This window comes from Wasmannia auropunctata, unplaced genomic scaffold (assembly GCF_000956235.1).
Source record: "Wasmannia auropunctata unplaced genomic scaffold, wasmannia.A_1.0 LD336074.1, whole genome shotgun sequence".
Lineage (NCBI taxonomy): Eukaryota > Metazoa > Arthropoda > Insecta > Hymenoptera > Formicidae > Wasmannia > Wasmannia auropunctata.
The window spans coordinates 1457992-1483513 of NW_012026816.1; the positions used below are offsets into that span (position 1 = coordinate 1457992).

Consider the following 25522-nt stretch of genomic DNA (forward strand, 5'->3'; position numbering starts at 1 on the left):
CCCGCGGGAGGAACCGCTTCGCGCAACACGCTGCAATCGTGTAAGGGACGGTGGGATTTAAGAGATATCCTGCAGCGGCTCCCGGCTCCCCGTAATTCAAGTTCATATATTGGACGATTCCCTGTCGCGGATCAACGCGACGTTCCCCGCGGGGATGTATCCTTGCCAACTTGTTCCGCGATAACGTCCCGGATACGATCGCGCAAAAAAATTGGATCGCGAAAGTTTCCTTGGTCAATTGACGAAGGTAATACTATTTTTAATTTACCATTGCACTTAAAATTAGTATTATTACTTTTGTTTCATTAGTTAAGAAATAACACAATCAGCAATCCGTAATTTGTTGTAAAAAATGCACTTCTTTGACAATGCAATGTTCCCCATCTCTTTACTAATCTTCAGCTTACAAAAGATTTAATAAGAATAATTTGGAATATTTAGAAAATAATGTATAATCATGTATTTTTTTAATGCGATATAACTTATTTCTTACTAACAATAAGCTTAAGTTTTTTTAGAGAGTTTTATTACAAAGCGAGCTTTTATCTGAATCAAGAATTATGCCCCGTTGAATCATTATCCTCAAAAGAAAGGAGAAAGAGGATGCATGCAAGCGGCGCGGGGGGGGGGGGAGTTTTACTTGGCAGGCTAATTGCGATAGAATTACGTTGATATCCGCCTTTAAAGTGTAGCTTTAGAGATCGGTTCCGATCTCGTTGGACAGCCCGGATCTTCACTCTTTCTACTTCGTATTACGTAGTCATGAGCCCATTGCGCAAAATTCGCGCCTTTATATTCAAAGCGAGTCTAACAATGCAAGCCTGTGGCTCGAATCGATCGGCGAAGAGAACTTCGGAACATTAAGACGGCTCGTTTTTGCTATCCTATTGGTATAAAGAGTATATATTGACTCGTAAGATAGAGAAAGAGCGCGCACGCGTGCAAGAGAGAGAGGGGGGGGGGGGGAGAGAACTCAAAGACACTCATGCGTGTGCAACACGCAGCCCCAGAAGGCAGAAATTTCATGTCACACGCCACGCTTCGTCTGAGAATATATCGCCATCCTGTAAGAAGCACACCCCTTCGCTTCCTCTCTAACTCGATACATCGAGAAGCTAGGGATGTCATCTCGAATTTTGAAAGCTCGTCGACGCCTCTAGCGGAAGGAAAATCAACATTTATTATTGGAAAACAAGTTTTATCATAGAATAAAAAAAAAGTACGGCAAATAAGATAAGTTGGCACAAAATAATTGTTAAGTGAAACAAGCTGTAAAAAATCAAAAGCAAAGACAATAAAATATTCTATCAAAATTTCAGGCCAAAATCTTTACGAATTATTTAGAGGCACAAAATAATTATTAACATAAGTGAAATAAGCTATAAAAAATCAAAAGCGAAGACAATAAAAGATTCTATCAAAATTTCAGGACAAGATCTTTGTGAATTATTTAGATTTTAGATTATACATTTATAAGACACTCGCGTCCTTGAAACAAAAAAAGATCGAGGTAAGATACGGTCTCACGAAGATACGAGCTGCTTGCGAGCTTCTCCGATTCGTTTGCGAACGTATTACAACGGGAAGAAGCACTTGATTTTGCTGTGTGTACCAAAGCAGCTCGTCGTCAACGAGGAAGGTATCGAAAACCGGGACGAGAGCCGAGACCTCATCAGCATCTTCGACGCAGGGAGGAAATCACGACGGGAATAGAAAACAACGAAAGCGAGCGATACGAAAAGTGCGCGACTCCTGGGAGGACAGGAGAAAGGATTACAGGCGAAAGAAGATAAGGATAGCAAGCTGGCAGACGGAAAAATACACGGAAATAACGGTTGCCGGGTGAATATATACCAGGGAAAAAACCTAAGACGAATGTCGCTGACATGACGATATTGCGGACGTGTATATAAATTAAGGTTGTTAAATAAGTATTATAAGTCAAAGTTAATTGGAGCTCATTCAATCAAGTGACTGTCTCTTCTTTTTTAGATTTGTTAGATTCTCAGAAAAAAGAGAGAGAAAGAGAGAGAGAGAGAGAGCATCTTGACGTTAATAAATTTGATATTTAATTAGTTGTTAAATTGGTATAATAATTAATATAATATGAATAAAAATAAGGTAAAAAAACATTTTCTCTCGTTTGATTAAAAATATACATTTTATTCTGAGCAACATAAATTATATACTCATGGTGAAAGGAAACAAGGTGAACCATTCCGGTGGATGCGCAGTCGTTCAAAAGTAGTGGGGAGCAATAAACTAGCAATGAACCAATTAGCTTTTCCCCAAGATGCAGTGGGGAACAACTAATTGACCGAAATTTTAAGCCATGCCGTCGTTATGTCGTCATTATGCGCAATCTTTCACCTTGTTTTTTTTCCACCATGAGTTATATCTCGACAGACATTATTAAGACGTTATGATATTTGTGAACGCTGTTTACTACTGTTTGTATGTCAATTTGTAGAGAAATATTTGTAGATGAATCTTTTAAGCATGTTTTTATTTTTAAACGTTACTTCACGTTGGGAACGGGTCCAGTGAAATTTACACGTTACAATTTTTACGCACGATCGAATTTTACAGTCTCCATTGCCATTTTACATTTCTTCTGAAACCTCTTCTCCTTTCTTTTTTTCCTCTAAAAGCTATATGCAGAGAAATCTCTTTAATGCTTTGCTTCGCCCGCTGCGTCGATTACGTCTTTACGGTTATTTTTCTTTATGAGCGATCAAAGTAAATCGAGGAAGCAGTGAGAAAGAGAGAAAGAGAGGAATTAAAGAAGGTGGCGGTTGGGGGGCAAAAAAGGGGGGATAAAACGAAGTAAAGGAAGAGGTTGCGGAGGGCGGGAATGATGCGTGAAAAAGAACGAAAGACATAAAAAGCGCGCGCGGAAAAGCGGATTCGAAAGATGCGGAAAGAGGCAAATGGGAGAAAAAAATAAAAGGGAAAAGGGTAGACTCGTGAAAGATGCGACTGAGGACGTTAAGGGATGAAATGAAATGAAAGCGGCTCGAGAGGAACTGCAGGTACAAGGTAAAGGAAATTACAAAACCAAACCCGAAAACGTGCAAAAGGGAAAAAATGATGAAAGAATATAAAAGAGGAGCGAAAAATAAGAAATAAAGGAGTAGCCGAACATTGAGTTAGATAATAAAAAAACGAAAATCGGACGATCGAGAAATACGTATAGCAATGTCGAGTGTGGAGAAAGAGAAATTGGAAAGGGGAAACGAGCTGGATCGCCGAAAGTGTACAAGGGCAAGAATTTCGGAAAGGCGGAAGGAATCCCGGTGGTAACAGAACCGAAGATCCAAGATGGAAAAAGAAAGAAAGAAGGGCTGCAGACTGCGGCGAGAGGGACAGGGGAGAGTGACGTGGGATTCGGTCAGGTGTCTTGACACGTCCGGAGACATTTGGTGGCAAAGACGGTGGATTCGGGAGCCGCTGTTTGCTCCACACCCAATCAAGACTCGGACCTTTCTTTCGTTCGGTTATCCACCGTACGTGAGTCACGCGTATATATGTGTAGTTTTAAATACGTGTGGGAGAATTGAGGGCTACCTTCGCGCGATCGCTTCTTCGGTCGCCGATCTAATCCCAGCACCTGCCCCGACTCCGGTCACTCTACGTGGACATTCCCGTGAGACGTACGCGAGCATGTCCGCGATTACCTGGCTGACGCGAGCTTAGCCTGTTAATCGGAACGTACGTAACGTACACCCGACGAAATCAACTGGCCGAATCTGTCGAAAAAATCGAGGAAGTACCGCCTGCGACACTCTGCTCACTTTCAGCTTATTTAAAAAGTCTACATAAGATAAGATCTTAAAGATTTTACTTTTTAATGCTCTACAACGTGGAAAGGAGATATTGGACGCGGGTTTCTTATCCCTTAATCCCTTCAGCTACCGCGTTCCCACGAAGATATTGTGGTTTTAGTCCATTTTCAACCGTAGTCAAATAAAATTTTATCTTTTTTTTATAATCTATATTATGGAAATGTGTGAGTTATATAAATGCACACGGATCCTTTATTTTCTATCTATTCCACGATCTCATTTTACAAAATTCTCTCCTTCTCTTTCTCTTTTTTTCTTCTCTTTAGAATATTTCACAATAATTTAATAATATAAAAAGAGGCAATGTAAAAAATTATTTGATTATTTGATTTTTATGTTTACTTACTTTTAAAATTTACGAGTTTAGACGGATAGTAAAAAATAATGATTATAGTTAATTTTCTATTGCTACTGTGATAGCCTGTTTTCTATCAATCTTAATAAAGTCAATTGATAAAATCAATTCACATAACATATAATTAATGTGCCTTTTATTATTTTATTATTATCATCCAACTTTTTTATTATAAGTATAACTTAATAGAAATCACATTGTATAGAAAAAATGTAGTTATGTAATGGCAACAATTTTATAATGACATCAGATAAGAAATATAATAAAGGCACTTTTTGGTTTGATAGATAGGCAATTAATTTTCGTGAACGAGTGAAAATACCTGCGGAGTTTGCGATGCTGAAAATTTAGAAATCAAGGCGCTTATTTAGGTGGAGATGTTGGAGAAATGCCACTTGAGGAAAAAAGGAATTCAAAGTAAAATACACGGTCTGCGGGAACAGCCGGCATTCTGCTCTCCTTAACCGGCTATACATAACTTATGTTTGCGGCGTTATATCTCTCAACCGGGCTGTACTGGTGGTACGTCGTATAATTTCATCTTGCGTGCCGACGTGTTGGGGAAGAAACACGTGTAGACGAGCGCTCAGACGCGGCGGGGATCCGGCGTGAAATGAATGTAAGACGTACAGGGAAGATTTTCACACGAATTCCACCGCGTACATAAATTCTCTCTTTTCCAAAATTAATAATAAACACGTGTCTCGCCTGTATTACGCATTTATCACATTTAACATTCGTACAAAACAAATAATTTGTCGGCTATGAAGATAATATATTGAACAGCGCAAAAGAATAAAAATCGCGCAGTAGTAAAATGTCAGAGCATTGATTTCTAACGTTTAACTTCAATATGCAACGTCTTTAAATCGAGTCTTTCAGCATGTGGGGGAGGGGCGTTTCTGCGAACACGATTGAAAATCACATTCGAGACACGAGGGATACTCCGCTTTCCTGAGGAAAGCGAGAGAGTTTGCTTTTCGTCGAATTTCCGCCGTCGAGACTGATTCCTCGGTGGGCCACGTCCGTCCGGCCCAGACATCCTCGAAAAGGAAACGGACGTACACGTAATTTCAATGACCATCCGTCGCGCTCGACCGCTAATTTCAGTTGCGCGAGGAATTTCTCCGTCCCTCGAGCACGCCTCAGTACATTGCTTCACGTGCTCAAAGAAAAACAGGAGAGAAATTTCTCGAAGAAATTAAGTCCAGGTAAATTAAGTCGAGAATTCTCCAGTTAATAAATCACGGCCTCTCGCTCGAATTCATTTCGAGCAAAACGAAGCGTTAAAATATTCTGTCAGTCCGCAGTCTACCCAAATATTTAGATAAGTCAAGATAGAAAGTTTGTAAGTCAAGATAAAAGCGACGTTTTAAAATGTTAATTTCTGCAATCGTTGCTAACGCTCGTAAAGTGTTAATAAAATGTCGAATCTTCTGATAATTGTTCAAAAATTTGTGGGAGGAATTACGCCGTTAATAATAATGGATATCTATTGGCCGCGCGGCATTCGTCCATTGTGATCGAGAGGCTAATCTTTTTTCATTGCACGACTATTAACTCTTTCAGGCAAACACCATTTATACCCATTGAAACCCGATAAACATAATTTTCTCGGCGCGAACGAGCGGGGAGAACGCTGCATAAAATAGCCGCGATAAAACATCGTGGCACATTAAACCTGTAACGAAATATCACCCGACGGTCAATGCGATCGGTGCGACGGCAATTAACTTTCACGTATTGATACAGGTTCGCGGTGCTTATTTTAGCAAATATACCTCGGGCGGTCGCTTTTGCGTCGATGCGGATTCGCTCGAAATCGTGCCGGGAAAGAAAGGCGACAGTAGCTAGAGTGCACGGCAAAGCGATATAAACGAATGAAGAATAATCGATTTCGCCGATCTGCAGGGGGATATAAAATAAATTGTGTAAATATTAGCTCCCGCAAGTGGTTATGGAAAATATTTTTAATCGTCTCGAGAAACGAAGAAAAACGAAGCCAACCGGCCAGCGGACACTTCGTTTCGCGAATATTGATATTCCTCGCTCTCATCCATCCTAGGAAAACACTCTCACACGCATTTGTTGAGAAAATATAGCGGTCGCAGAATCGTTATTACCATGTATCCGACCTTTACGTTGTTACGACACGAGAAGATGTTTTCAGTTTTAATATGTGTAACGCGACGTTTCCAATATACATTTGCCAGTGAATTGTAGATGTTCAGGAAAAAAATATACGTGGATTATCATAGAGTATAACAAGCATTCGGAATCAGCTCAAAAACAGTTTCGATAATTCAAACAAATTGCTTGTAGAATGTTTTTTAATAATACCTAATTAAAGATATTGTAAAGATATGGAAAAGCAATCCCGGATTTCCAATTAAAAAATATCACAAGATTCTCGATTTACGTCGAATATTTTGATGTAGACAAATTAATTCGAGCAATATATATATATAAACACACATATGTCATCGCTTTTGATTAATTTAATTTGATGCGGTAGCAATATTTGTGCATCAAAACTCGATTATATTGATCTGATCTTGATTTAAACGAGATATGACTTGTCGACGTAATGAATCGTGCGAATTCATATAAATTCGTCAGTTTGTTCAAATTCAAATAAACAGCTGGACACACAATGATCTCGCGAATTAATATTAATCGTTCATCCGCAACCGCCGCTTAAGCCTTTCTGCATGGATTTGTTACACTCGATGACTTCATTTACGACTGAATTGGTGATAATAATAGTATACGAAAGAATATTTATATGTGAATATACATATATCTAATATAATTGATTAAAAATAGTGAAGTGAAGCGACACGTAAAGATTATATAAATATTCATTTCGGAAAAAAAAATTCATTTTTCTCCTACAAGCAATCTGATCTTTTGTTTCTTAAAACGAAGATTAAATGCATAAAAATTTGGACTTAATCCTAACTGCTGTTGGGAGTTCAAGATAAGTTACTTTTTCATTTTGCTCGTTCGTTGAAGTTTTCCTTGCAGGGAAACGTAGCCCTGATACGAGTGACATTTTCTCGCGCAGCTCTATATCGTCAAACCCTCGCTCATTAACGTAAATGGCAACGGTCAGATCTACGACCCTTGATTCACGGACCCGTTCCCATTCGCGACGGACGAGTCTGTTTTCTGGGATCGCAGCAGTAGTGGCACTCACGGGAGAGCAGTCGCGTGAAGTAGCATGAGCAAGGCGACGGGACGAAGAGAAGTGGAGAAACGTTTGAAGAAGGATCGGAGCCCATCGGAGCGATGGTGTTGGCGACGATAGTCCGGGGATCCTCGTGGGAGACGTCGAATAACATGTTACTTGCTCACGACTCCTTATACCCGGGGACACCCTCTCTTGCCCCTTCCTCGAGCAAGCCTCTCTATCTACTCTCGTCCGACGTTCACCGCGTTTATACGACGGTCAGTCGATGGCCGTGCGGACATTTCTACTTCTCTCGTTCTCGCTTCCGGCGACAATTATTACATTTCCGGTGATTAGGCTAACTGAGACTACCGCGCACACGTAAACATCAATTTTACATGCTCTTTTAAAAGCATCTATGCAAACACGAATTTTATAGGATAAATAAAAATTTATTTTTGCCATTAAAAATTTTCATTCAATGTTGTATAGTTTTATCGAAAAAAAAAAGGAAAAGCTATATCTCTCTTAATTATATATATGTATATATATATCTATTTTTTTAAATATAAAAAATCCCTAATTTCTATTATATAATTTAATACATAATTTGAACTATGATTAATAAATAAATCGATTAATTAAATAATTGATATATAAATTAATTTAATAAGTAAATCATAAATCGGAACGTTAATATATAAAGTCAAATAACAAGAAAAATACCACATACTTTGAAGATTAATCTTCTATATGCGACAAATAAAGAAAAAGTATGTCAATCATCACGCCCGCAGGGAGTTAAAAGCGTGCTCGATCGAAGAGATATTCCGTAGAATAAAGGACCCGATGACAAACAACAAAAAGCGACAATCACGACGACCCACATGTAACAATATAACGTTTTTTACTGCCTTTCGAGTGTAACCGGCTAACGGTTAACACACGCTTACACGTCGCTCTGCGCGCCCTGCTCCGCGTCTGCGATTCTCGTCCTCTATCAGATTTTTCATTCGCGTCACGCGCACGCTATCCAGGTTGAAAAGTTTTATCCGCGCTTTTAGCGACGATCGCGGACAGACGGATTTAGAGGCGGCGGCAGCGGCAGCGGCGGCGGCGGCGGCGGCGGCGGCGCGGCGGCGAACGCGGTGACGAGGTATTTTCAATTCGGACGGCTCCACGTTGGCTGGCGTCGCTGGTCGTGCCGCACCGCTTGAACGGACAAAGGGTCCAGGAACAGTTGATTGGTTGTTCCGTCTTTCTTGTCAGAGTCGCGATACCGCGTGACAGATCCGACCAACCAATCTGTTTCGAAATGTACAGCAACGCCAATGGTCCCAACGTGTTTTCCACGTTGCAAAAGCGTGCAATCCGCTGGGGTGTGTTTAAAGGTATCCGTTCACCCTTCGTTTCTCTGGCTCTTCCCGTCCCCGCTCTGTTCGTACCATGTCCGCTTTTAGCTTCTCTTTCCTTGTTCTCTCTCTCTCTCTCTCTCTCTCTCTCTCTCTCTCTCTCTCTCTCGCACCCGGATTTTTCTTTTGTTTTTCCCCTTTTCCAACGACAACTCATTTTACCATCACCACGTTAAAAAGCGTTTCACGTACGTAAGCTTATATAATTGGACGACACGAGATTCGCGCGAACGGATTAAATTTTAATCCCCGCCCCATCGGTGGATTTCCGAAATTTCGTCGTATCGCGGCATCCATTATCATTCTCGCGCGCGGGCGCGAAACGGCTCGCAAAAATCTTCGGCAAGATTATGCTTAAAAATGTATTTTCCATTTTTGTCCGTGACAACTGCTAATCCGCATGTCTTGATATCGTCGGCACACATAACAAAATAAATAATTTTAGAAAAACATGGACGTGAAATTAAAAAAAAATTTTATATGATTATTTTATATCGCTCTACATGTTAGGCCGCAAATTGAAAAATGTGAAGAAAGTCTGTCTCTTTTACGAGAATAGATAAACTCTTTCTAAAGAATGTTATATTCTAAAATGGGTTCCGCTCCAATTCGTAGTTCGTTTCGGGCACTAATTTCTTTTTTCATTCCGACACACTCCAAATTACGCTCCATCGATCGCTCTTGTCCCATTTTACATTTATTTGCCCGTATCAAACATCACGGCTCGTGAAATCAAAACGTCGAAAAAGACTATTGCTGTAAATGACACTCGGAAATTAACCAAGCGCCGCGCCGTCCCGTTCTATTGCCCGTTAAATTAGCAACTTCAACAAATATCGCAGCCAACGGATTCTCCCTTGCCTCTTTGCCTTTCGCCTGCTATAAAATAATACAAAAGCGATTGCGAGAGTCATAAATTAATTCCCGTATGAATTGCCGCGCGCTCATTTACAGACGATTGCGGAAGCGTAATGAGTTTAACATTTTATGAACTTTTGTCACGATAATATGTGTGTCGGGAACATTGATTGTTACAGCATTACGTGTCAATAATATCTTCCACTTCTGGATTAGGTTTTTCGGTTGCATTGCATCTATATATTCGCGCATCATATAATTGTTGATTTGGAGAACAACCGATATAAAGTGGAAGGATATTATTGCAGTGCGTAAACACGGTTAACAAACCGTTTAAACGGTGACGACTTTTACAATTAGTCTAGTTTGCAAGTCGGAAATTATTCGCGTTTGCAGACATGTAAATGCAAAATTAATATTTCATCGCTAAAACTTGCAAAACTCTCGTGTTTCCCCAGCGCGGCGGGAAATTTCTATTTTGATTAAAACTCCATTAAAGAATGAGGATAGATACTCGGCCCGATACTCTCACCGTAATTCGAATATTTACAAAAGAAGCCGCACGCTTGTCAACACGCTTCTATCTATAGCGATAATACGGAGAGGCTTTAATTTAACGGCCGTGGCCGTCGAGAGAAACGAAGCAATAATGCAATGGCACATTCCAAGAAACAGGTCGGGCACAATCGTAGAATGGAGCTCGCGACCCAGTTATTTTATCTTCTTCGCGTTCTTATTCGAGACAACAAACTCTCTCCGAGTTCACTCTCCCTGGCGGAGCAATGTTAAATTGCAAGCGTAGATATTCGTATGTATAAGTATTGACTCGAAACTGTTACGTTTAAATGTCTTCCGATCTTTTAATCCTGTTTCGCAACTTGGCCACATAGTTGTACGAAATAGAAACTTATACTAATGTTCAAAGTTTTTAAAGAAATGTTTCAGCTTATTTTAGCAATTACATTTTTTAATGATATCCTGATTAAATCATAAATATACTTTTTCATGTAAAATTATAAAATAAAATTATAAAATAAGTGACGTATACACATAAATTATTAAAATAAGTTTACATATACATATGGCTATATGCATATATATTATTACGCTGAACTGGAAATATTTGCAAGACTCATGACCAAAAATGATCTTACGGGAACGTGTTCCATCAGTAAGTCACGCAACACCCTGCAGAATGGATACGAATGTGATGCGCGAGCGCACGAGAAATCGTCTGAGGAAGCAAAAAGCTTTATTCAGCGCCGACACGAAAAGGTTAAATGCGAACACACACCTCGGGCTCCGATCGCAAGAAGCTAAACGAGAGTACATGGCAATAAAAGCGGAGGGTTAATTCTCAGCTAAGGCCACGATGCTGAATGCAGCTCAGTAAACGGCCCATTTGCACCGACTTATTTCCTTTCGGCCGACAAGGGCACATCTCGTGCAGTTAGTGGCGATCAATCACAGAGCTCGCCAGTCATAACCATTGATTAAGAACAATTATTAAAATTTACATGTAATCATTTGTCACAATTCGACAGAATGTCAAATATCGTAAAAGACAAATTAAACATATCAACGTAACACGTATCCTGCTAAAAGTTAATTTTGAAATTGATTAAAAGGTAATTGCAACAATATAATTTACAAAATGCATCTCAATTAGGGACTATTTTAATTTGCATGCTCAGACGAACCTTTCAAGATTTCGTAATGTTTTAATTTATATGATTTCGATACGTAGTAAATAATAAAATTAGCGATCGACATAATCTCCGCAATAACTCATTTTCAAATTTAGTCATATAAATAAGTTATAAAAGTAAATGGCAATCGGATTAATTTATAATGCGGCAAATTGGCAGAAACATGTCCTACCATTAAAATGTATTGTCAGTTACGGATTGAAAATAGTTCCCAACGTTGCACGAATTTCCGTTAAACAGCGACGCTTGGACGGGACATTTTGATCCAGAGCCGGCGTTAAATTCGACCAAAAGAGAGCGCGGCAAAACCGGGCTCTGCCCCGCCTCCGCCTCTCGGTCTTAATTGCGAAAATACACCGCGCTTAACCCTCCCCCTCCCTCCCCCTTCGCCCGATAGCAAGAAGTCTGGAGGCGAAAACAACGCGGCAATAAACGCGAGGGCGCATTCTCGACTGCAACTCGGTTGTAGCTCACCGAGGGGTGCTTATTGTTAAATTTGTCTTCTTTCTCTCGACTTGCTGCGAAACAAAAATTCGGAATAAATTCGTTTCTTTTTTTTTTGGAAGCAATGGAAGAGCGATAATCTTTTGAATTGTAAGAAATTCAATTTTACGTAAGAATTTTCATTGTCTCATTCATCTCAATATATGAGCCAGTATATGAGCATTTCGCGAACTGACTACGATAATTTGAAACTAGGTTGCTGCGAACTGCGGCGGGAGTACGCATCTCTTCGGTGTTGAACAGAAATCTCGGTATTGAAGTTAGGTACTCGCTCCTGAATTGGCGCGACGCCAGCTCCGGGGACCCATGCCGTGGTGGAACACACGCGTCCCGAGGGGTGGTCGAGTGCGCGCTCGTAAGAGAGACGACATTAACCCCGAAAAGAGACCTTTACGACGCCTAGGTATCCTACGCCCGTCCATTATTCCACGACTTTCCGGTCGCGCCACAGATAATCGCGTTAACAATTACGTGCCGGCTCCACTGCGAGTTATCTAAATTGATTAGGGGAGTAATTGCATTTGCCCTCGGGTCTCCGCGACGAATTAAAGGAGAGATAAAAGGGAGGGAAGGGGAGGAGGAAGGGAACGAACGATTGCGTTTTCATAAGTATGCACGATGCGTACATGCACATTGCATGAATTCGCGGTCTGTGCTTGAACAAATAACATTGGAAATTATCCACCAGTCGTCGACGAAATGCGTTAATCCTTTCTCGGATGAGTTTCTTTTCTTAAACAAATATGCGTGCATCGTAAAAATTCGAATATCCTCATATTTATGGTGCATCGCGATCGTATATAGGTACTTCATTCCCGACGAAGGTGCATTCTATCACGGCACCTTAAAGGTGGATGTTTTCGAATGGATGATAATATCAGCGTCGCCGTGAGAGCCGCGTAAAGAATTCCGTCGTTTACGCTCCGCGATCCCGCTCTCCTGCTCGATACAGGGAAAGGTTTTACTGGCATCGCAAGAGGTGAAGATTATTCATTGGTTTGAGAGAGACGTATAAGAGAAATAAAGAGAAAGAAGAGAGAAGGAGAGAGAGAGAGGAGGGGGAGGGAAGAAGAAAGGAAGAGATAGCGAGAAACAGAGAGAGAGAGAGAGAGAGAGAGAGAGAGAGAGAGAGAGAGAGAGAGAGAGGTATGAGAAAGAGACCCCCGAGATAAGATAGGTAGATGCCACGTAAGATATTCCGTACGAGGTACGAGCCCGAGCGAGTTCCTTATCCGCCGCGTCGCGGGATGAGAAAGAAATCTTTAAAGCGCACTTTGATTCATAGGCGACCGCCCCGGCAGTGAGGGACAGAACGTGACCTGGCATTAAGTGTCCCATAAAATATTGCGCTCATGTAAATACCCTCGTAAAATTCAGCGGGCAATGTGGCAGCGCGGGGACGGCGGCGGTGGTGGCGCCGGTTGCCGCTTCCCTCGACTCGCGCTCGTGCCGTACCACGCCGTCGGCACATCACACTGCGATATTCTAGATATTTACCCCCTTTTGCCGCCCCGCGTCCCCTTCCCCTCCCCCCATCCGGCTACGCAAATTCAAATTCGACACGCAACCCTTTCTTCTCGCACCCGGCCAGGCGAACGTGTACACGAGGGCTGCGCGAGGAAGATGAAATGTCTCGGATGAAAGAAAAGCTTACTGAGAGATCTGACTCGAAATTCCGCTTCCAAATCCGGCGGAGAGATCTCTCTTTGAGAAATTTGTCGCGAATGCGGTAAGCAACAGGAAGGCAAAATCTCAGCAGGAGATAAAAATTGTAAGAGTGCGCATTCAGCTCGCATAAGGAAGTGAATGGTAACATATATTTTGACGACGATCAGGCTGCTGTTTTAATCATTAAGCAGCGCATGGCAAATCGACGGAGATTTTTCTCTCATGTCACATCGCACATGTAGTCAATAATACAATGTCAACCATTAACCGGTATATTCGCTCTTACAATAATACATACGAAGATTAACGTCGGCGAAGCGCGCTCTGTATAAGAAAGTTATTAGATGGCGGGCGCTTTAATCGAGCATGCCAAACATAATTCAGCTCGTGTTATGGCGCGACGCTGCGTGTCGCGATATTCGACGTTAGTATTACGGACGCTATAAACTCAGTCGATTCGCCACACAATTCTTTTCCCCGTCGTAAAAGCGCTTGGGATACTGCTTTCTCGAATAACCTCGTAGAACGTGGTAATTCTCAGTTCGCCTCCGCATCATACATGATGGAAGGCAGCGTGAACCGAGCGATTGACGAATTAAAGGAAACGTGCCTGATTCGTCGCAACAAAGAGTATACTGAAACGCGTATCCACAGACATATAGATGTCAGTGACCATGTTTTAACATTGAATATATTTAAATATTATCAAACAAGCAGTTGTTAAGAAATTTTTTAATCGTAACAAATCTTTATCGCGATCTATTACTCTTATAATATTTCTGTATTTTCCTATACAAGATTTTACGATAATGTATATTTCGCAAAAATGTTCTAACGCAGCGTGTTTTTGGTATATTCACATTAAACCGCGAAATCAAATTTATGGCTAGTTTAGCGGCCGCAGTCAGAAAACTCCCGACGTATGCCCTGAATGCGCGTTAGAGTGCCCGGAGTAGAGGCCCGCCGCGCCGTCTCGACTCGGCTTCTAATTTTTCTTTACACAAATGTGAAACTTTTCCTCGTGGTAACCAAATAGGTACATGTGAATAACAGAACGCGTTTTCACATTTCCATAATTGCGGCAGGTTCACATTTTTCATTTAATTAAAGCAACTAATTATCTACAAGTCGCATCTCTGCAGATAAAAAGTCAGCCCGTATATCGCGGGCTGATCTAAAAGTAGGTTTTACTACTTGATCTTCTCAATCTACTTTATTTCATCTGGCATTTCATCATATATTAAATATACAGAACGACTTAATAATCCTTTTATTTTATATATATATCTAAATCTATTTGTAACGCCTTAGCTCCAATTTTACTTTTTATTTCTATATAATTTTATTTTTTAAATTTAGGACTTGAATTTAAGTTTCCAGATTTAAATTTAAGTTTCTTGGAACGGTCCATACGATCGATTTGTCAACGGCGCCCAGTTACCGAACTTTTTGATGGCAGCACACTCTGCGAGATACATTTGTTATAACACTCAAAACTTTTACTTGCACTGTACGCGCGTAGACTTAACTCAGTGGATTATCGCGGCCACGATCGATCGAGATTCTATATAGTATGTATTCATAAGACCACGTGCTTTCCCTTAATTACAGATTTCTTAATGAATATCTAATGAATAACTGTGTCTTCAATATAAAGTTAAACTTACTGTTCGTCATTATTACTTGTGATCGTTAATTTTTTAATTTGCAACACATACATTAAATACCTCTGGATTCAAACTCTGTGGGAATAAAACTTTATGAGATGAAACTCTATAAAAACCCGCAACTAAGAGAAAATAAGACTTCTGATAAATTTTGTATATAATATACATCCTCTCATATCTGTCACGTGTGTCGCGCAATTTTGACGCATATGTGTGCATCGCGCGCAAACGTCATCCATTCTCGTCGAGTATATGAAACTTCTGGCATGCAAAAGATTTTCGTATGTCAGTACATATTGTATTTACAGTGGTATGAATCCGGAAGAACATCGCGATGCGGATTCTTAGTATTACTAATGTACAATGACATACAAATATCGTTAAACAAAGCAATTCAATCGTATTAGTTGATTTCGTCACAAATTCATGAGAAAATCAATTAAATATCGAACTCTGATTTTTTGGAACGCTTCCCCCCCCCCCTTTCTCCATCTGTCAAATTCAATCCCGTGTAAGCCTTCAGCTGTAAGCGTAGATAGCGCATTTTTGTTATCGCGACGCGTTTCGATACGTCGTCGTCATCGTTGTCGACACTCGCAACGGACAAGCTCGGAACGCGTGTTCCCTCCGTGAGTTTACAGGAGAAATTTTCGCGGGGAGAAACTTCTTAATTGAGTGGGAATATGCTGTGCGATGCACTTCGTACTCTTTGCATTTTTCCGGCCTCGCATTTTCCATACTTCGCATCTTCCGCGAAAGTACAGCGCGAATAGTTGGAAGCTCGTAACTCCGTGAGATGCATTCTCGCCATCGATACAGCGAAGTGACGTATTGCGAGATGGAAATTGGATTTCCTGCGAATCGATCGTCGATCGTATAATTTTAGATGAAAAAAAAATATCTTTTACGTCCATATTATTATTAATCGTGCGTAATAATATAACTTACAATGTATATTACATTTAGTCTTTTATTTAGACGTTTTTTTTTCAATCACTTCTCGTCTCTCAAGCGCAAGAAGGTTTATAGAAACGCTCTAATTGCACAATAAAAGTGCTGACAGAGCGTAAACAAAAATTTGCATTTGGTTGCACGAGTCGTTGCTTTATGCACGATGGGAAGATAAACGAACATTACACGCTCGGGACTTTGCACTGCGCTCCGAAGGATAGCACGATGGTTTTATTGTAAAGGTAGATGGATTAAGTGGCATTACTTTACACTGTCCTTTGTAGGCGAGGACAATTTATGCGGGACCGTTGCTCCGCATAAAGTGCAAGCGTTTCGGCACGGCGTTCCTTTTACTAATCTAATTACTTTATGTATACGCGTGTGTGTGCATTCTCTTTTGCGCAATAAATCAATGGATAATGAATTTGTGCGTGTTTTAAAAGACATTAAATATTACTCTATTACGATCTTATTCTAATATATTCATTTCTTAAGAATGAAGAACGGAGCAATGGATCCGTGAAATGTTATAATATATATTTATTTGCAATATTTTTATGCCTTTACCTTGATACATACGTATCAAGCATTTATTATATGTACATTTAATGTGTTACACGTCTTATATGATAAACATTGTTATCCCTGATAAATAATTTTCCCAAATTCACTATCTCAAATTGAAACAAAATATGATTTGTCATTTACTGGTGCAGCAATTATGATATAAAGTACGCGTTGAATTGTGAAATATAAATACATTCAAATTATAGTGACGTTCGTGATAATTAATATTTCAAGTAATTATTCACATAAAATAACTGCAAACAATTGATTTGCAAAAAAATAATTCACTTTCCCCGCGATTGCGTCGCTATCTCTCCATGCTTTCTTGGGAATTTCTTCCTTCTTCACAATTGTTCCTATTTTTTCTTTATTTCTCCTTTATTTCTTTCATTCACGTAACATTTATTCTTAATAACACGATTAATAATGATCGTACGCTTGTTTATTATCAGAATATTTTCACCGCAATAATTCGATTAATAAAGTCACACAAAATTTAATAGTTAATTAAAAGGAAAATGTACAATCGAACTCTTGTTGCATTGCATGGAAACACATTTTGAGATCTCATAACGTACTAAAAATTATTAATATTTGTATTAATTATTTATAAATTATTGCACTCATGTATTGTTAATATGTGTATTTTAAAACGGTCGATACAACATGATTTCTCGCTACTTGATTATTTGCTCTGGTTTCCGATTCATGTGGTACCGTTTTATGACAGACGAACACATTATATGGTAAACTAAATATATCTATCAAACTAACAAGATTAAAATCATTCTTATTAAAAAATTACTTGCATGAAATAATATTTGTGTTATCTTCTCTTTCAAATTTTCTTTCGTTTTTAATCGGATAAAATATAATATAAAGCGATTTTATAATAAATCAGAATAATGAGAAATTAAATTATTGTGTAAAATATGACATAATAAAAAAAAAATACTGTATATGAAGATGAAAATTAATTTTCACTTTGAAATCAAAATAGAATTAACGTCAAAATTAACTTTATTTTACAAATTTAAAATTAAATTTGATAATTCGCTTCACGTTTTACTTCACGCTGTTACTAATTAATTGTACAAATTAAAACAAAAACTTAAAAAATTATAATAAGTGAAATCTTTTTTAGAAATCAATTTGTCATTATTTACGCATAAGATATTACATTACATCATAAAACTTGTTACGTATATCCCGAAAAAATTATTGTGAATCTCCAATATATTTGATTAGAATCAATAAAGCTCTCTATACAATTACTTTCTCATATTACATTAATACTTTTAAATATTTTATATTTTGCAAAATAAAATATACATATCTTGTGTCAATATAAAATACAAAAAATTAATAAAATAATTTAAAAAATTCGCATTGAATACAACAAGTTATATTATAGTAACTAAAAATACAAAAATTCAATATCTCAATTTTAAAGTGAGAGAAAGAGAGAGAGAGAGAGAGAGAGAGAGAGAGAGAGAAAGAGAGAGAGAGAGAAAGAAACTTTTCATGAAACATATTGAGAAATATCGTCATAATATTTATTCGTAGTGACGTGGCAGTGAATTTTATTTGTTTTAATTTATTTAGCCATTGACATGTTTAGCATGAAAAGAAATTTCACGATATATTTTACAAACGGCTTACTTAGTGTGTATGTACGTCACTCTTCAAATAACTCGTAAAATTCAGCCGGCAAAATTGCCGGCTTCTCGCGGCATGCCGCGATGTGTCCTACATCTTCGTCACACCGCGACCGTAAAACTCATCCCCTCCCCCTCTCAACCCTCTTCTCCCGCCACTCTGGAGGAAAAGTCATTTTCCTTAAAGCGTGGCATCTCACGTTGTTGCAATTGCGACGAATTACAGCGCGCGTATCTGCGTAACCAATTATATTAACGTCATAACGGTGGCATTGCAAAATGTAGCCCGTGGTATAAAGCGTGTCATTTTATTCACATGAAGCTTTTGCCGGTTTTCAACGGTTGTGGAAACAAACATCGCTTTGGCATTTCGGTAACGAGCCATCGTTTTATGTGAGGCGCGAAATAAATTTATCGTATTTTTCCACCTTTTTTAAAGAACGTTAATTTATGATTTGTAATTGTACACGATTGTCAATAATAATCGAGAGGTAATATTTGTAATCCGCAAGACTAGCTTTAAAATGTTGACATAATGATTAAAATATAACGTGAAATATATTTATTGACAATCGTCCACCTTTGTCGCTTCGCGACTATCACTCATATAACAACTGATACAAATGTCTTGTGCCATGAAGGAAAGATAATTTTTCTGTAAGATGGTACAGAATACTGCAGCATTGTAAAGATGTCGGAGCACTTTTCCGAAGCGCGAAGATCGCGGAACCATTTTTAGTCGCGTCTGTCACCGCGGGAATGTCAGATAAATCGATCAGCGGCTTTCATAAGGCGCGTTTTTCCCACCTTCCATTTGGCCTCATAAAATTCGCATAACCGAGTTACATTAGATGATACTAGCTACCGCTGCCGCTGCCGCCGCCGCGCCGCCGCCGCCGCCGCTACTGCCAGCCGCGAATTTAAATTCAATACGCGGAGGTTCTTCTCGCGGTAGAGGCGGGCGAACTTTTCTCGTAAGTCAGTTTCTTTGTATCGTTCACCAGACACGAGAGCATCATATTGAATCTCTCTTTGTCTCGAAGTGCCTTTTCCGCATCGCAATTGCAATTACATAATGGCCATGTGATACATTACAACGTGTAATATTCCGGTTTTCTTTTGTAAGCCGGGCAAAGCCTCCAGGCGTTTCGCATAAAAAAAGCCATATTAAAATATATTAAAGATGATAGATAATAATATGTAAAAATATAACATCGGTCACGAGAAAGTGAGTTTTATGGTTATAATGTCGAAAAATATTCTGCCTTATTTAAAACATCTTTACACTTTCTTGATAAACATTAAATATTATAAAACTACGTAGAGTACTTTTATATATATTGATTGAAGTACCGTTCACAAGAAAGATCCCATTGATTGAAACTGTAGTTATTAAATCGCACGCGGAATGCTACGGTGAAAATGTGCAAATTCGTTCACAAAGGTAAGTGTTAAAAGTAACAGGAATTCAGTTTCCAATATTAAATCCCGCTATAGCAGCGATTGTCCGACCGCGGCGAGAAAAAATATAGTCGATAGAATTTCCATCACATAGCTTACCAATTTCCTGTATTGCCTTCGCAATCGTTGCTATTCGGAAAATCTCGAATCTTACTGCACGAGATGCGATTGTTAAATTCTCTTTTCCTTTTTACATGAATAAAACACAATTGTTTACGATTTAATGCGTGTTTATATATTTATAATTATTATTTATAACTATATAATTGATAATGCACTAGCGTGGCAGCAGAGAGTTATAAAATTATTAAAATCTATCAAAACAAATATATACATAATTTATATGTATATATTTATTAATATTCTATATTTACAATAATATAGAATTGATATTCAGTCCTAAATGACAAAATAACAGATAGATAAAACATATTTTGTTACTAATTATAGTAAAATCTTTACGCCACACATTGAAGTGAAAATATAGGACTTGTAGGCAGAGGAAATATTAAAAAAAAAAAGATTGACATACTATTTCACGCAAAACGAGCGACATTTCCGGCAATTTCACTGTATCGTTTACTCGCAAAATATAGGTTCCGAGATAAAGTTCGCCGGGAAACTATTTCACGAGCGACAGGTGTTAATTCCGCGTTGATTACTTTTACATCGTAAACCGGCTAAATGTTGTCGATTCGGATCGTTATAGCCTGCGAAATACATGCACCGCAATGGGATCCCATTAACAAACTATTTAAATTCCACAAATTAATTTAGCGCCGTCGCGTTAACGGTGATTTCTATATACAGCGGGCAGAGTGTGTAGAGAAATGCTTGATCTCTTAAATTTCTCTCACAATCGAATTATTGTCATCGGCTAATATCGTATCATTTTATTTTTCCATTATCGCTATTGTTAGATTTTTACACACTACAGATATCGCATCGTTACATTAGTGAAAACAATACAGATAAAAGCAATACTCAAACAAATCTATTTTTAGAATTTATAGACAGCTCGGAAATGTGAGAAAATTGCTGGGAAAGTTTCGTCGCTGTCCCGTTTATCACTTTTGAGCGTTCACCAAAAAAAAAAAAAAAATCCACCGGTACTTAGGCATTCGCGCATAGTGTACGATAGTTTCTGTTATGAGATAGCTGTATGGATGCTCCATAACGCCAAACTTTCCACAAAGGCCCGTTTTTTTCCATGAATATATAACACGACATAAAATATCCCGCGTATCCGGTGCGTACCGTGGCAAAAGCCTCGGGATATTTTTGCGAAACTACCGCGACTTTCCGATTTACTCTGCTGAGAATTGACTAACCGATCTTAACATGCAATAAGCTTAATATACATTATAAATGACACCTGAAATGGAGCACGTTCTTCCTTAAAAATATAATTAAATTGAACTCCTTTTCCGCTGCGATAATCTACTCTAATTAATTCTAATATAAACAATCAAATTTCTTAGCCCTCAAATCTTACAATTAGAATTTATAACTTTTGTTTGAAGATTTATTTGCTGCAATGTAACTTTCAACGATGATGAAGAATGAAGCGGAATGAAGCGGGGAATGAGAATCGCATTGAATTGACGCGCGGCCGTTGTTGTTTGTTTCAGTGACGGGGCTAGAGCCAGACTTCGCTTACCCGTTGGAGAACGTAACGATCCCGCAGGGTCGAGACGCTACCTTCACCTGCGTGGTGAACAACCTCGGTGGATACCGGGTGAGTCCTTCCTCCTCCGCGAGCGGAGATCACTCTGGCAGCGTCAAGGCCCGGGTAACTATTTTACCATTAACCTGTGTCCGCCTGTAATGGACTAACTACCTTATCTACTACTACCTACTACTACTAACTCTACTACTGTCACTACTACTACTGCACCACCTATATGCGCGCGTGCCTGCACTTCACAGCACTGCATTTAACTGCACTACCGCCAGCTATGAAAAAAGTGAAATATATATTTACTACTACAGTCGTCAGAGCAGTCACCATCACCAACCATCTCTCTGTATACGACATCCATTTTCATCTATCAGTTGGTATACAGGTATACCGTATACCGCCCGACTACGAGACGCAGCCACCGACGTTTCATAGTCTCTTCACGTTCCTCCTGTCTCATTCTCTTCGTTCACTTCGTCTGAGACATACCGACAATTCACGCCGAAGAGAGAGAGAGAGAGAGAGAGGATTCTTCCGTGCAAAGTTAGTTGCGCGAAATGGCTAATGACGCCTTCTCGCGCGTCGAAAGAATGCGACGTATCGTTATCCGTCATTATAACCAATAGCTATATGCGTCTACTCATTACTAAAGACGCCGTAATAACGGCTTTCCTGTTTTGTTCGTGGGTAATGCGTTCGCGAGTTGTTACAACTAACAATAAGATACCGGAGCTGTAGCTGTCGCGATGCATACGCTCGCGCCTCGTGTTTTAAGCCAGCATCTCCCTAATGTCCTAGAGCGAAATTTGAAACGCAAAGTAGATCAAAACGTTTATCAAAATCGATGTTATCAATATTAACGCGCGTCGCGCATAGCCAAGATGAAATTTATTCAGATCGATCGATCGATCTCCACCTTTGTCCTTTCTCTGAAAAGAATTCGAATTCGCGAGAGAATGAATGGATACAAAAAAAGCCAATCCATCGTTGCAGCTATTGTTTTTTTTTTTACTATGGCTTTCGGGCACATTGCCCACCCCTATTTCCATCGAGTCATGCTTTCCAAAAGACCGCTATTCCAATATTACTGGCGCAATAATTTCCTCGATTTCTCGCCGTGAACGTCCGAGATAAGATCACAAGAATCGTGCGTTGATTTCATTAAAGTATATGTATGTTAAAATATTTATCATCACTTAGAATTTATTTCAACAAACTTGCGGGCAACATAAATATTTAAGTGGCTCTCTCGGTTAATCCTCCGCCAACAGGAAACTTTAAAAGATTGGAAATTTATTTTCACGTTTTCAATTAATATAATTATCCAGTACCGATAAAATAATTTAGTAAAGTTATCGCTGCAAAGAGTTTTAAATTGAACAACGAAATTTCAAATAGCCATTATTTTATGAATATATAAATTTCTTATATACAAAGCTGATTTAATCTCAATTCAATTTTATAAAAATTTTAATGGTTCCTCATAACTTTCCGGCTCGTAATATTAAAACGGATTGCTCGAAAGATTCTATTTGTACTTTTTTTCGGAACACCCCGTAGAGAGCTCAGAGCCGCGTGTAATTGCGTAAGTTCCGCTTTACACTTTCCGGTAATAGCGCGATCCCGGCAATGGAAGGAAGATTGATCAAGGCCGGCACACAGTGCCGCTATATGTAGCGAAATTGATTTCGCGCGAGAACATATCGCCGATGTGGCGTATTAAGCGCTTTACGGCTCCACTTGTTGAACCGATAACTTCCCGATAGCCGAGAGGGTTCCCTTCCTCTCTCTCGTGCCGCGGAGACCTCTCGCCGGGGAAAGAAATTTCGGCGCGCCGCCGCCGCGCCGTGCGCGCGACTGTCGTAGGTTTTAATTAAACTTGGCACTGTCAGAGTTTATAACTTGTTGGAAAATGCGATTACTTCCGGCAATGCGTTCGCCCGCGTTTCAACTTCTTTCTTTTAACACGGTCGGACAATTCTCCGCGCGCGGGAGTTTACGTTCCTTTCTAATAAGGATCATCGCGACGGTTTCATTATTTCTTTTCTTTGTCCTTCTACATTATTAAGCATATAGAGATCTATGAGCGAGAGGAAAATTTCGCTTTGCGATTACCTTCATCAATCTTTCACAAATCTTGCAACTACAAATAGTTCAGAGATTATCTCAGATTGAAAATGGCGATATCGATTATTCATTTCATAAAATAGATAAATTCTTATATTATTCAGCTTGCAACAAACAAACCAAAATTCTTAGGAAATTATTTGCAGCAGAAAATGTTCGTATATTTCAATTTTATTTTTATACAAAAATGGAAAATTATTGTTCTGCCTAAATATTGCAACATATTTAAGATAGATATTTAAAAAAGACTGAAATAACGTCTATCGTTAAAAAAAATTAATGAAATAATCTAAAAAAAATTCTAAGCGATAAAGTTTTCTTGATAAAGCGCAAAATACGCTTCTCGTTGATATTAATTTAATAGTATAAAAATATCCTGCTTTGTTCTCTAAAAATCTAAATCATGACAATCTAATTTCGATTGTCATGATTTAGCCGATTTAGCGCAACAACATATCTACTTTCGATCGCTCCCAAACTTAAAAAAAAAACACTAGAAAATACGGCAATCGCGTAATTATAAAAGAAGAATAAAAGAATTAAAAGAAACATTTCATCTGTATGGTATCGTGCAAAATGGTAAAATTGGAGAGATATGTTCATGCATTATTTATCATTGCGATCGATTATATACCGTTAATTCAATTGATTAATTCGTAGCTCTTGATTTCGATCATTAAGAAAATCATTCCGTATTCAAGTGATTATCAGCCACATGAAGCAATTGATAAACAAATGTCTGTATTACAAATATTACTTTTTTATTAGAATGATTTTTATTTACATTTGAAAGTAACGCGATATTCAATAAAAAATATCACATTTCTTTTCATTCCCGAATAACTTTCTCGCAGGACAAAAGAGCTCGAACGGCAATCTTGAAGACGATTAGCAAATTTTCCGTCCGAACCGAGTTTCACTCCTCGACTTGAATAGGAACTGGCAAAGTGATGACGTTCAAATTAACATTAAACGCGCAACGAGTACACTGCTTGAATGCCCTATCAGCCCTATGCTCTAAGCGAATCTCGCGAATCGACCAATGCGAGCTCAAGCCTACAGCGAAGATGTTCAGGCCTAGTATCCGGCTTTTCCGCTTGTTAGATTTAAGCTTCGACGCTTAATCGCATCCGCTGGGAAACCGAGGTAGTTCGGCGATTGCCCCCCCGGGCAACAGCATCTATATTCGCTTCGAAAGGATGGTTAACGAATGCAAAAGTGAATCGTATTGCAAAAAATAACTAAAATATTTGTACACAACAATCTTGTACAACATGCAACATCAGATTTTGTCATATTTTGATTGTAATTACGTTTTTAATAATACGTTGAATTTTTTTTGTTCAATCAGGGATTTTAAAGATGCATGATTTTATGACGATCTTAGTCTACTCCTTTTAATATTTTATATAGAAAGAAGTGGATTCTGTTGTTTCGGTGGATAATGGCATACTTGGAAATCTGGAGACAAGGAGTTTCAAAGGATATTTCAAAACAGGAATGATGGGCATGAAATAAAGAATGGGCAATGACAGATTATTGAATTAATAATCCCAAGCGTTAGACATAGTTATTTCCAACTTTGAGCACATTCGTGCCAAACAAACACAAATGTTGCATATAATTTCGAGATTACTCTCTTTATCCATTCCTATTTATTACCATCTTAAAGATGTTCGCCATTTGTCAAAGGAAAGCTATTTTATCGTCACGTCTAACGGAACGTTGTAGGCGTATTATATCGATTCCGGTTGCGTTGAAAGCGTCAATTTACGAATATCGAAAGGAATATGAGAGATCATTCTAACAAAAATTATGGATTACATAGATATATAATTTCCATTCGAACGTCTGACTATTTTGGAATGTATCGCCACACATTCTCTG

General features: G+C 38.8%; 1 protein-coding gene across 1 annotated transcript in view; it reads left to right on the forward strand.

Annotated features, from left to right (window-relative positions):
• Nucleotides 1-25522, forward strand: part of LOC105449591 (neurotrimin-like) — a 125751-nt gene that overhangs the window by 77707 nt on the left and 22522 nt on the right. Inside the window, exon 3 of the mRNA XM_011688871.1 lies at nt 21459-21619. Coding sequence (XP_011687173.1) covers nt 21459-21619 — 161 coding nt within the window. The remainder of the gene's footprint in view (nt 1-21458; nt 21620-25522) is intronic.